The sequence below is a fragment of the Mustelus asterias genome, chromosome 12 (assembly GCF_964213995.1).
Source record: "Mustelus asterias chromosome 12, sMusAst1.hap1.1, whole genome shotgun sequence".
Lineage (NCBI taxonomy): Eukaryota > Metazoa > Chordata > Chondrichthyes > Carcharhiniformes > Triakidae > Mustelus > Mustelus asterias.
In genome coordinates, this window is record NC_135812.1 from 81489100 (window position 1) to 81503206 (window position 14107).

General features: G+C 44.6%; 1 protein-coding gene across 1 annotated transcript in view; it reads left to right on the forward strand.

The window, feature by feature from the left end:
• Positions 1-14107, forward strand: part of mgat5b (alpha-1,6-mannosylglycoprotein 6-beta-N-acetylglucosaminyltransferase B) — a 911118-nt gene that overhangs the window by 297573 nt on the left and 599438 nt on the right. Inside the window, 1 exon segment of the mRNA XM_078225993.1 lies at positions 6558-6572. Within this exon segment, the coding sequence (XP_078082119.1) occupies positions 6558-6572 (15 nt within the window).

The window sequence follows — 14107 nt, forward strand, 5'->3', positions numbered from 1 at the left end:
TGATAAAGTGGATTCAAAATTGGCTCAGTTGTAGGAGACAGAGGATGATGACAGAAAGCTACCTAAGTGACTGGAAGCCAGTATCCAGTGCTGTACCACAGGGATCTGTGTTGGGCCCACTTTTATTTGTCATTTCTATAAATGACGTAGATGACTTTGTGCGGTTAGGATTAGTCGGTTTGAGGATGACACAAAGATTGGCTGGGTGGTTAACCGTGAGGCAGAGTGTCTTGGGCTACAAGAAGATATAGACAGAATGTTCAAATGGGCAGATAAGTGGCAGATTAAATTTATCCTGAAAAGTGTGAGGTGATACACTTTGGAAAGAGTAATTTGCATTGATTACTCAATGAATGGTAGGACACTAGGACGTTCTGTGGAACAAAGAAATCTTGCCATGTTTGTCCACAGATCTCTGAAGGCAGAAGGGCATGTTAGTAGATTTAATTTGATTTGATTTATTATTGTCACATGTATTCGTATACAGTGAAAAATATTGTTTCTTGCATGCTATGCAAACAAAGCATACCATTCATAGAGAAGGAAAGGAGAGCATGCAGAATATAGTGTTACAGTCATAGCTAGGGTATAGAGAAAGATCAACTTAGTGCGAGGTAGGTCCATTCAAAAGTCTGATGGCAGCAGGGAAGAAGCTGTTCTTGAGTCGGTTGGTACATGACTTCAGTCCTTTGTATCTTTATACCGACGAAAGAAGGTGGAAGAGAGGATGTCCGGGTGCATGGGGTCCTTAATTATGCTGGCTGATTTTCCGAGGCAGTGGGAAGTGTCGACAAAGTCAATGGATGGGAGGCTGGTTTGTGTGAAAAAGGCATATGGGACACTTGCCTTTATCAATTGAGGCATAGAGTACAAAAGCAGGGAAGTCATGTTGGAGTTGTATAGAACTTTAGTGAGGCCACAGCTAAAGTACTGTGTGCAGTTCTGGTCGCCACATTATTGGAAGAATGTGATTGCACTGGAAGGGGTGCAGAGGAGATTCACCAGGATGCTGCCTGGGATGGAACATTTAAGCTATGAAGAGAGGTTAGGTAAGCTTGTGTTGTTTTCACTGGAGCAGAGAAGACTGAGAGTGACCTGATCAAGGTGTTCAAGATTATGAGGGACATGGACAGAATGGATAAGGAACAGCTGTTCCCCTTAGTTGAAGGGTCAGTCAGGAGGGGACATGGATCCAAGGTGAGGGGCAGGAGGTTTAGACGGGTGTGAGGAAAACCTTTTTTACGCAGGGGGTGGTGATAATCTGGAATATGCTGCCTGGGAGGGTGGTAGAGGCAGGTTGCCTCACATCCTTTAAAAAGTACCTGGATGAGCACTTGGCACGTCATAACATTCAAGACTATGGGCCAAGTGATGGCAGATGGGATTAGGTTGGAGTTCAGGCATTTCTAATGTGCCGGCGTGGACTCGAAGGGCCGAAAGGCCTCTTCTGTGCTGCATGATTCTATGATTCTAAAGGCCCAAGACACAAAGTGTAGGATACCCCAAATGCTGAAAACAAAATAAACAAAGCTTTGATCTTAAAAGCCAGTAAAATGTAGGTATTATCATTAGGAAAGACATAATTAAAATGTACCCATTAAGAGATGATGTGGAGATGCCGGCGTTGGACTGGGGTAAACACAGTAAGAAGTTTAACAACACCAGGTTAAAGTCCAACAGGTTTATTTGGTAGCAAAAGCCACACAAGCTTTCGAAGCTCTAAGCCCCTTCTTCAGGTGAGTGGGAATTCTGTTCACAAACAGAGCTTATAAAGACACAGACTCAATTTACATGAATAATGGTTGGAATGCGAATACTTACAACTAATCAAGTCTTTAAGAAACAAAACAATGGGAGTGGAGAGAACATCAAGACAGGCTAAAAAGATGTGTATTGTCTCCAGACAAGACAGCCAGTGAAACTCTGCAGGTCCACGCAACTGTGGGAGTTACAAATAGTGTGACATGAACCCAATATCCCGGTTGAGGCCGTCCTATTTTTACCCCATTAAGAGATGCATAGAGAACATATAACTGGAGAATCTGAGAGAAATGTTTTAATCGAATAAATTGGACAAATAAAGGTTGTGCATGTTGTATCAAACCTTCATATCTGGAAACTTCAGGAATGGATACTTAGAGTAAATTACAGACACACCAGAAATTTCTAAATGACACTTTTGCAGAAATTAATATGGATTCCTTCATGTGTTTATAATGCATTCCATCCATTAAGTTAAATAACCATCTCATGAATTTGCCAGTTTATGAGAAATGGTATTGATGCCACAGATGAGAAATACTTCATTCATGAATAATAGTGATTGTGCAATGCCACAGATGCAAAAGATACATTCTGAGTACCTCATGTAGAATTTGCAGAGTCAAAGATATTTATAATGTGTGTGATGACAGGATTGTAATCGTCAGTCTCTTCAAATGAAAGGATAAATTCCAACCTTGAGCAAGCTGAAGCTTCACTAAATACTTACAGATGTCAAAAGATGTGGGGAAAGGAAGATATCAAGAAGACATTTCGTGGAATATGCAAATAGAGAAAGCTGGGAGATGTTGGAAAGCTCAAAGAATAAAGACTAGGATGATTTATTTGTTTATAAGATGAAAGCTGACTCGATATTCCAAGTCAAGGATTGAGAAATGATTTGAAACCCTTCTTCCAACTAAGTTTTGTAAAGTTAAACTTAAAAAGCCAGCATGCAAGATCAGTCTTGTTGAAGGTTTAGAACATTGACTGATGCTCCAAAACAGTACATCAGTGCAAACACTGAAGAGATCAGCAGAAATTAAAAGACTTTTTATAATTTCTCTAAGTTATATATATAAATGAAATAGTTTCTTCAGTTCCTGTATGATGGCTTTGTATAACATTCCATTGTTTACTATCGTATTGTAATTTTACTCATAGAATCTTCATAGAAACCCTACAGCACAGAAAGAGGCCATTCGGCCCATCGAGTCTGCACCGACCACAATCCCACCCAGGCCCCACCCCCCTATCCCTATATATTTACCCACTAATGCCTCTAACCTACGCACCCAGGACACTAAGGGCAATTTTAGCATGGCCAATCAACCTAACCCGCACATCTTTGAACTGTGGGAGGAAACCGGAGCACCCGGAGGAAACCCACGCAGACACGAGGAGAATGTGCAAACTCCACAGACAGTGACCCAAGCCGGGAATCGAACCCAGGATCCTGGAGCTGTGAAGCAGCAGTGCTAACCACTGTGTTACTGTGCCACCCCTAAATGAATGAGTAATTGCTTTGAAACACTTGGGTATATAGGAAGGAAGGTGGTTAGCACTGCTGCCTCACAGCACCAGGATCCTGGGTTCAATTCCGGCCTCGTGTCACTGTCTGTGTGGAGAATCTCTCCACCTCTACCCTATCCAGCCCCTTCATTATCTTATAGGTCTCTATAAGATCCCCCCTCAGCCTTCTAAATTCCAACGAGTACAAACCCAATCTGCTCAGTCTCTCCTCATAATCTACACCCCTCATCTCTGGTATAATAAACGATTCAAGCATGAATTCATGGAATCCCTACAGTGCAGAACCAGGCCATTCTGCCCATTGGATCTGCACCAACTCTCCAAAAGAACATCCCAGCTATGACCTCCCCTTCACTCTATCTCCGTAACCCCATGCATTTACCACAACGATTCCACCTAACCTATACATCTTGGGACACTTAAGGGTTAATTTTGAATGGCCAATTCACCTAACCTGCACACTCTTGGACTGTGGGACGAAACTGGAGCACCCACAGGAAACCCACGCAGACACGTGGAGAATGTGCAAACTCCACACAGTCACCCAAGGCCGGAATTGAACCTGTGTCCTCGGCGCTGTGAGTAGACCAACTTAGATACATTAACCATGAAATATAGTTTACCACACATAATATTTCCGTTCTATTTTAGTCTAATTGAAGGTTCAATTTACACTAACTAAGCCAAACACGTGAGGAAAATTTCAGGATGGACTTCCAACCTGTGATGAGTTAAGCAATCCTAGTCAGAGCAGTGGTTAGGCAATACATTTGCCTTCAGTGACCCTGGATTAGAAATAAAAATTAAGAAGTCCAAAGATTCCTGCTAATTGAGAGCTTCCGTAATGAAAGTGCACCCATGTGAACATTGGATAAGTACAGGATCAGGCACAGCATTATTAACTTTCTGTCCATCGTTGAATTATGCTCCATCTCTCACTGTCAAGGCTTTGATATAAATAAGCAATAGTTGTACTGTACCAGAGGGGAATTGATACCTTTTCCACCATTTGACTCCTTCCATAACATTGTTGCTGGACCAGTAGTTGGGGAGCTTGGATTTGTCCTGCAGTGTTCCTCTAAATATTTTTTTAAGGTTGTATGGTTTCCAGCCTCCACTACCTTCCCAGGCAGTGCATTCCAGATTCCCACTACCCTCTGAGTGAAAAGAAATCTCAAATCTCTCCTGAATCTCTGCTCCTTACCCTAAAACTATGCTCCTCATGATTGACCCCTCAACCAAGGGGAACAGCTGCTCCCTGCTCACCCTATGCATACTGATGCACTATCAATCAAGCAAAGACTAGTTTGTATGCAAGAACAAATAGGCTTTTATTAGCAAAAGACTTGGAGCACACCCATGCCGATGAACTGGTCCAGACTGAGGCAGGGGGTGGGGAGCAGTCGCCTTTATACCTGGACCAGTGGGGGAGGAGTCCCAGGCAGGGCCGCCAGGGATGTGTCCAGGTATGTCACACACACAGGCAATAAGCTAAGTGGTTTACCACACATACCCCTCATAATCTTATACACCTCAATCATGCCTCCCCCCCCTCAACTTAGCCACCTCTGCTCTAAAGAAAACAATCCAAGCCTATATAGTCTCTCCTTATAGTTCAAATGCTCCATCCCAGGCAACATCCTAGTGAATGGATTTCCTCTGTACCCCCTCTGGTGCTATCACATCCTTCCCATAGTGAGGTGACCAGAACTGCACACAGTACTCCAGCTGTGGCCTAACCAAGGTTCTGTACAGCTCCAACATAACCTCCTTGCTTTAATACTTTATACCACGACTGTTGAAAGCAAGTGTCCCATCTCGTTAGTGTCCCATAAAGCTAGTCCAAAAGCATAAGTCTTCAATAATATCGCCATGATGTGGTCAGGGCACTAGCTTTTGCCTGTACTCAGCTGGTGCATTCAGCTGTTTCTCTGTATGATGTGGAGTTATTGGATTAACTAAAGATTTGAATCAATGATAATAGAAACCTTAGGAGAAGGCCAAGAAAAAATATCAACTTGGCATTTCTAGCTTAAGATGGTTACAAACATTTCAGCTTTGTCTTTTGTACTGACATGCTGAGCTCCACCATTGTCGAGAAGGGGATGTCCATGCAAACTTCTGCTCCTGCTAGTTACTTAAGTGTACTACTATTCATCCTCCCCCTATGGTTACTTCAGACCATAAGACATAGACGTAGAAGTAGATCATTTGAACCATCGAGTCTGCTCCACCGTTCAGTGAGATCATGACTGCATGTGACAATTCTCAACTCCACTTTTCCTGCCTTATCCCCATACCCATAAAAGGGCGGCACGGTGGCACAAGAGCGGCATAGTGGTTAGCACAGCTGCCCTCATAGCTCCAGGGTTCGATTCCCGGCTTGGGTCACTGTCTGTGTAGAGTTTGCACATTCTCCCCTTGTCTGCGTAGATTTCCTCTGGGTGCTCCGGTTTCCTCCCATAGTCCAAAGATGTGAGGGTTAGGTTGATTGGCCATGTTAAATTGCGCCTTAATGTCACGCGATGTGTAGGTTAGAGGGATTAGCGGGGTAAATATGTGGGGTTATGGGAATAGGGCCTGGGTGGGATGTGGTCGGTGCAGACTCAATGGGCCGAATGGCCGCCTTCTGCACTGTAGGGATTCTAAGATTTTAGGATTCTAGAACCATGCACCCAACTGTCCAGTACGGTAGCATTGCATTTGTAACCCTTGAATTCCTTACTGATTAAAAATCTATCTATCATAGCCTTGAAGATACTTAGCTTCTATAGCTATCTGTAGTAAAGAATTCCACGGATTCACTACCGACTGAGAGAAAAAAATCCTCTCACCACTGTTACTTGCTTAATTGGCTACTACTAATATTCATGAGTGTGTCAGGAGTGCAGAACTTTGGCCTGATATGTTGGTTCTGGAGTTGCTTAGCTTTGTCTATATGCTGCTTCCAATACTTAGTATGCATGTAGTCCTGTGTTACATAGCAACAGTAATAATAACTTTCATTCATATAGCACCATTAGCATAGTAAAATGCCTCTACATATTTCAAAATGTCTTATCAATCAAAACGTTTACACCACATCACGTAAGAAAATAAATGACTAAAAGCTTGGTCGCTGGAATAAAGAGAGATAGCGAGATCTTAGAAATGATGGAGCTTAGCATCTTGAAAGGCTAATGGCTGCCACTGGAAAAACAGTTAAAATTAGCAAGCTAAAGAAGCCAGAATCAGAGGAGTACAGATATTCTGGACAATTGCAGGGCTGGAGGAGATCTTCCTCCAATTTGAAAAAACAATCATTTATCACTCCTCGCTCTTTCTTGTCACTCGGCCAATTTTTTACCCTTTTTTTTTCCTTTTATTCCACCACCCAGAATGTTGCTCACTAGTCTGTTTTGTGGCAATGTATCAAATGCCTTTTGAAAATCCATATAAACCACATCAACAACGTTGCCTGTATTAACCTTCTCAAAAAACTCCAGGAAGTTGGTTAAACATGATTTTCCCTGAATGACTCCATGCTGGATTTTCTTAATTATCCTGCACTTGTTTAAGTGGCTATTGAACTTGGCTTGAACTATTGTTTCTGGAAGTTTCCCAGCCATTGAAGTCAAACTGACTGTTCTGTAGACGACAGCTTCACCCTCAGTCCACTGGCACCACCCCTGTGTCTAAAGAAGACTGGTAAATTGTCACCAGTGCCTCTGCAATTTGCACTCTAACTTCCCCCAGTACCCTTGGATACATCTCATCTGGTCCTGGCATCTTTCCACCACTTGTTGAAGGAATAGTGGCGGCACGACATAGGGCGGCACGGTGGCACGGTGGTTAGCACTGCTGCTTCACAGCTCCAGGGACCTGGGTTTGATTCCCGGCTTGGGTCACTGTCTGTGTGGAGTTTGCACATTCTCCTAGTGTCTGCGTGGGTTTCCTCCGGGTGCTCCGGTTTCCTCCCACAGTCCAAAGATGTGCGGGTTAGGTTGATTGGCCATGCTAAAATTGCCCCTGAGTGTCCTGGGATGCATAGGCTAGAGGGATTAGTGGGTAAAATATGTAGGGATATGGGGGTAGGGCCTGGGTGGGATTGTGGTCGGTGCATACTCGATGGGCCGAATGGCCTCTTTCTGTGCTGTAGGGTTTCTAAGGTTCTAAGATTTCTAGTAAGTAAGCTCTGTCGCTGCTGTTTCTTCCAGCAGGTTTGGAGGTTGTTCTGGCACCTGTATCATCATTTACTTCCATTTTTTCATGTTGAACTGTACTTTGTCCATCACTGTGTAGGTTGTCTCAGTGTTCTCTGTGGCTGAGGAAACGCGTTTCTGTGACTAGTACAAGATTTAATGACATGTCCGACAAGTATTTAGGCTGTGGCTTTTTGGCTTTGAGTTGCAATGTATTCTTAATGGTTGCAAAGTTGACCTGATGTTCTGCCATTGGAGTGGGAAGTTCCCACATGAAACAGGACATGCACTCCACTGGATAGGGATGCCCTGCTATGCCTCTCTTTATTAACCAACTAGGCTGAACAGAGATAAACTAAATATATGCTAAAGACTTAAATAAAAATAGCTCTATTCGCTAAACAGCAGCTTGCCTTGTGCTGATATCACCTTAATTTGTTTTTACCCTTACTCCCTAATGCCCGCCCTCTGTCTGGGCTCCTACCACTCCATTGCTTTACCCCTGAACTGCTTCAGACTCATTTCGCTTACTTCCAGGCTTTCTTGTTCAAGAAATAAGTTGCTTTCCGTATACAGTTTTGTTCTAGCACTGCCTGAACTGTGTCTAGAAAGTTGGTGGGACAGGCTCTGTGCCTTCTGGAGACACTTTGGATGACATTTACCTGTAAAATAACATTTTCTTCCAGGTGACTTAGTTTCTTCAAGACGACTATCATGTTCTAAGTATCAATGGATTTTCTCTATAATTCATAATAATAGAGTGCCGAGTCTCAGTCACTGTAATTATTTCATCTTGAATTTATGGACCTACATAATAGAGTAATCCATCATAATGTATATTTTGTCTCCCTATAATTCTCTCATCCTGATTTATTTCATCAGCTCTTTACTGTAGTAATCAATTGAACTTGCTTTGGCCTTGTTTCTAGGCCAATTTTACTGAAGTACCAAATACAATATTGCACTGCTATTTATTTCACACTCTCAGTAATCATAAAACCAATACGTAATTCACTTGAAAATGCTATTACATATTTAAATAGTGCTGTAATTTATACTGGAAACATGAGCTTATTTTGCAATGTATACTAAATTCTATCTATTAACACACATGCACATGAAATTGCTGTTTAGCTAAAGCTTCATTCTAATTCATTTTCTCATGTCAACAGTGAACAAAATATTTGTCATATTTATTGTGCCTTTGAGCTGGTCAAAAGCAAAATAACTTCAGCTGGTTAGCACCAGAGCACAGGAGAGTGGGGTGCAGATTGTGCTAATCATCGGTACCCATGCTTCTGGGGGAACCCAGGCTCATTGGCCAAGTACCCTGTCAGTCATGATGCTTAATGTCCACAGTAGCTAATCCAGCATGTGGACCGATCCGATTGACTGGTTACTTGGCCAAGGATAGCTATTTCTTTGACCAACAGCAATCACTTAGAATCCCTACAGTGCAGAAGAAGGCTGTTCGGCCCATCAAGTCAGCACCAACTCTCTGAAAGAACATCTCACAGAGGCCCATCCCAACCCTTTAGCCCCACACATTTACCATGGCTAATCCACCTACCCTACCCATCTTTGTACACTCCGGGGCAAATTAGCATGGCCAATCTTTCTAGCCTACGTATTTTTGGACTGTGGGAGGAAGTCAGAGCACCCAGAGGAAACCCGTGCAGACGCAGGGAGAATGTGCAAACTCCACACAATCACCCAAGGCCGGAATTGAACCCAGGTCCCAGACGCTGTGAGGCAGCAGTGCTAACCACTGTGCTACCACATTGGCTGTGTAGGATGTGCCAGATTTTCCAGTCCCACCTTTCATTTCTTGTGTTAGAAATCATGAGGACTGTTCTATTGGAGCTTTCTTCACTTCAGACCATGGTGAAATGCAAGATTCTATTGGTTCTATAGGTCAGTGGGACTAGGCATAAAATGGTTCGGCACAGACAAGAAGGGCCAAAAGGCCTGTTTCTGAGCTGTAATTTTCTATGGTTCTATGGTTCTATAAGGTAAGGCAGAGTACCAAGTTCCCACACCTCTACATCTTGAAAGCCTTCCTGTTCTCCTCTTGCTCAAAGGTATGTGGCCTGGGACCGAGTCCTTCCCGACCCCATTGTTGACATCCCTAGGCAGTGTGTAAGGCTGCCACCCACCTCATCCCAAACTTCCCAATCCCATCCGTTGAAGCCCTAGATCTCATAAGTTTTCTTTGAAATTCACTTGAAGAGAAACTGGCCCGAGGGCCACAAATTCTGAATGATGAAGCATTGGTAAATGTCGTAAGTTGTTGGATACAGTTCAGTAAATCTGAAGCAATCTGCATGGTCATTTGTAGAATTATTTATAAACGTACAGTGAAGAGTTCAGGCTAGGAGCTGTCTCAATGCTTGCTGATACACATGGCTCGGTCAAACACTGGACTGACTCTGGATACAGGTCATGTGTACTCTTACATCACTGTTTGGGTGGTACTATACTCGGTCCCACATTAATTCAATACGTGGGTAACTTAAGCCCGCGTTTGCCATCTGCGAGTTTGCCAGCGGGGGCTCAAAATCTGGATGTTGCAGTTCTTGCTGGGGAGAACCCGACTTTGGATCTTCCCCACCCCTCACCAGCAATGTCATCAGGTTCACGCCCATAATGGACGTAGAGCTGATTTACATGGATTTCCATTCATTTCAATATTATTAACCCGCCCTCCCCGCCCACCTTGACCACTCACCATATCTTCAAATCATGCCGACGCGATGTCACATCAGAGCAGTTTACAATGTGAACCTGTTGTGAGTGTCAGCCCAGGGGTCCAAAGGTAAGTATAGCCCCTGGGGGCTGAGGGACATAGCAAGACAGTGCCCTGGCACTGCCGCTTTATACAGGTTGACACTGCCAGCTTGGCACCCTGTCATCTTGGCAGTGCCAACCTGATAGTGCCAACCTGTGCCAAGGGGCAGGTCCCAGTGGGAGCCTCATGGGGATGGGGGAAGGAATTCATGCAGATGTGATTGTGGGCCAGGAGTGGTCTATCAAGCAGGGGATGGTGGGGAAGAAACGGGGCTGATCGTGGGGGTGGTCGAAGTGAATGCTGGCTCCGATCAGTGTTGGGGAGGGGAGCCCCTGAGGCCTCCTTTGTGGTGTGGGGGGAGGTTTATTGCTGTTCTGATCGGAGCACCCTTTAAAAATGGTGCCATGATCTCTGAGCAGCAGGGTTTTGCTGGTGTATTTAGGCCCCGCTCCCCAATATGATGGCATGAATCATGCCCCCTTGATTCCTTTAGGTAGAGTGTCATAAGATCCGGAGAAAAAACCGATCAGCCTCTCCGGAGTGGAACACGCCATTTATTTTGCCAGAAATAACACTCTGCAATTTTTTCGCCCTATATTTGCCAGATCCTTATAAACAGTAAACACTAAATAGGCGGTTGGAACTGAAGCAGATAAATGTCCCTAAGTGTGCTTCATGGCCTCAGATGGTGTGGATGAGTTTTGGGCAGGTTGTTCCCAGATTCAATTAAGAAAATACAGCTATACTATTCCACACTGATCAGCAGTAATGAAGCCATGTTGTTTGGAAAATCTCCAACTTATCTTTCACGGGACCTGGAGGACAAGGTTTATGGAGGTGGACATCTTTGGTGAGGTGGGCAATAGTCTTCAGTATGGGAATGCATTCTCCTCCTCCCCCATTGCTCCCAGCTCACATCCCAGTGAACTGGTCAAGAGGTTTGATCCTCAATTCAAAAAGTGGTTTCATGATAACAAGGAAACATTGTGATTAAATGACAGGCAAGAAAAGAAAGGGAAGCTGCAGCTACTAGGAATTCCGTTTGGGCAGCATGGTGGCACAGTAGTTAGCACCACTGCCTCACAGCGCCAGGGACCTGGGTTCAATTCCGGCCACGAGTCACTGTCTCTGTGGAGTTTGCACGTTTTTCCTGTGTCTGTGTGGGTTTCCTCCCACACTCCAAAGATGTGTGGGTTAGGTTGATTGGCCATACTAAAATGCCCCTTAGTGTCAGGGAGACTAGCAGGGTTAATGCGTGGGGTTGCGGGGTAAGGGCCTGGATGGGATCGTTGTCGGTGCAGGCTCGATGGGCTGAAAGGCCTCTTTCGCATGAACAGACTGGGAATAGAGGGATACAAACGGATGGTCTAGTTAGGAATACATGATCGGTGCAGGCTTGGAGGGCTGAAGGGCCTGTTCCTGTGCTGTATTGTTCTTTGTTTGTTGGGAGCCACAAGAACTGTGGTCCGAGCCTTTACTTTGTAAATTGGAGATGGGGTGAGTGTGAGAGAATGTGAGAGAGTTAGAACCCTGAGAGGGAGTGAGCTGGACACACACGCACATGCTGGTTGGTGTGGGGATACACACAGATACACATGCACACTCACACACACTCGTACTTGCAGACATCTCACAGACCTCACACGCACCCACTGCTTCAGCTCCAATCACCTGTGTTAATCTGTCTAGTGTTTATTGTTTATAAGGGTCTGGCACATATAGGGTGAAAAAATAGATGACACGGTGGTTAGCACTGCTACCTCACAGCGCCAGGGACTCGGGTTCGATTCCCAGCTTGGGTCACTGTCTGTGTGGAGTTTGTACATTCTTCCCGTGTCTGTGTGGGTTTCCTCCGGGTGCTCCGGTTCCTCCCACACTCCAAAGATGTGCAGGTTAGGTTGATTGGCCATGCTAAATTGACACTAGTTTCGGGGGGGTGGGAGCGGTAAATATATGGGGTTATGGGGTTACAGGGTGGGATTGCTGTCGGTGCAGGCTCAATGGGTCCAGTGGCCTCCTTCTGTACTGCAATGATTCTATGATTCACCACACACACTCACACCCTCACCCCACCCACACCTCACACACTCATACACCTCTCACACACACACACATACACACACACACTCACACCCTCACCCCACCCACACCTCACACACTCATACACCTCTCACACACACACATACACACACACACTCACACCCTCACCTCACCCACACCTCACATACTCATACACCTCTCTCACATACACACATATACACACACACTCACACCCTCACCTCACCCACACCTCACATACTCATACACCTCTCACACACACATACACACACACACTCACACCTCACCCACACCTCACCCACTCATACACCTCTCACACACACACATACACACTCACACACACCTCACACACATTCACTCACACCCTTTCACTCACACCCTCTCACACACTCAAATACTCCTCACACACCGTACATACCTCACACACAACTCATCCTCAGTTCACACCGACCTCACACACATGCACACATACACGCACAAGCTCAGATGCACGCGCACATGCTACCAACAGAGGCAGGTGCAAATCTCGGCCCCTGCCCACCTCCCCATTCCCTGATGACAAAAACTTGTGGCCAGTCTGTCTCTCTCTCTCTAACTCTGCTTCTTAAGCGAAGAAGCAAAAAACAAAGGTTTTATTCGTTAGCTCTGCTGTTGGGCATTTCTTAAGGGGCATTTTTAAAATTAAAAAAAAAAAAACTATTTATTGCCTTGAGATTGATTTTTTTTTTGCTCAGCAAGTTGTGTGTTTTCTTCATACCTTAACTTTTTCTTTGAAAGTCATGTTTCATGTGATGCCAAAACGCGCTCTCAGGCAGCTGCTGCTGGGCTTCTGGCTGAAGGGAAATGAAAGGCTCACAGGCAGCCTGACTGCTTTCTGGAGAGCTGGTAAAAGGTGTTATTTTTGCCCTAATAGGAATGGAAAGTGTTGTAAATGCTCAGCACATCTGGCGGCATCCATGCAGAGAGAAACAGAGGTCAATGACCCTTCATCAGAACGGGTACAGATTGTGGACTTGAGGCGTCGACTTGGTTTCTTCCTCCATGGATGCCACTCGCTGGCCTGCTGAGTATTTCCAGCATTTTCTGCAAATTTCCAGCATCTCCAGCACTTTGTTTTCCTGTTATAGACTTGCATGCTGGGCTTTTGTAAATATGGTTAGTTTCAATTTAAAATGAGAAAATATTTATCACTCAATGCAAAGTGTAAATTTTCTGTTCACAAAAACCCACTTGTGTGAATCAAAATCCCACATTATTGTAGGTGAACTGGTTGGTGTGAACTTATTGGAATGTTTTGCTATTTTTAAACGAGGAGTCATGCGTCAATAGAATATGTCACTGTTCGTTCAACATATTCTCATCTGTACATGGGAATGTTGGTCGTGGCGCTTGTCAGCTTCAAACCTTTTGGATGTGACTTGTCCAGATATTGCAGAAGGGCCAGGTTCAAAGGAGCTGAGCTGGTTACTTAATACGAATGACCAAGCTGTGTGTAATGCCTGATAAAGCTGTACTTGTAAAACATATCATAATGAAACTTTAGATGGGCTTTATAAATAGTGGAAAAGACGACAATGTTTTGCTAAGCCTATAACAAACAGTTTGGCCCCCTTGGATGTACGGCTTCCAATTCTGGGCAATGGAAGGATGTGAGATGGGGGTCTAAATGAAGGGGTTGGGTGAGGAGGTTAAATGAAAAGGTTGAGTGGGGGGGTGGAGGTGCATGGAAACGGGGCCTGAAAACAGGTGAAGCACCAGAGTCCACGTTTTTTTTCCCCTGGCCCTG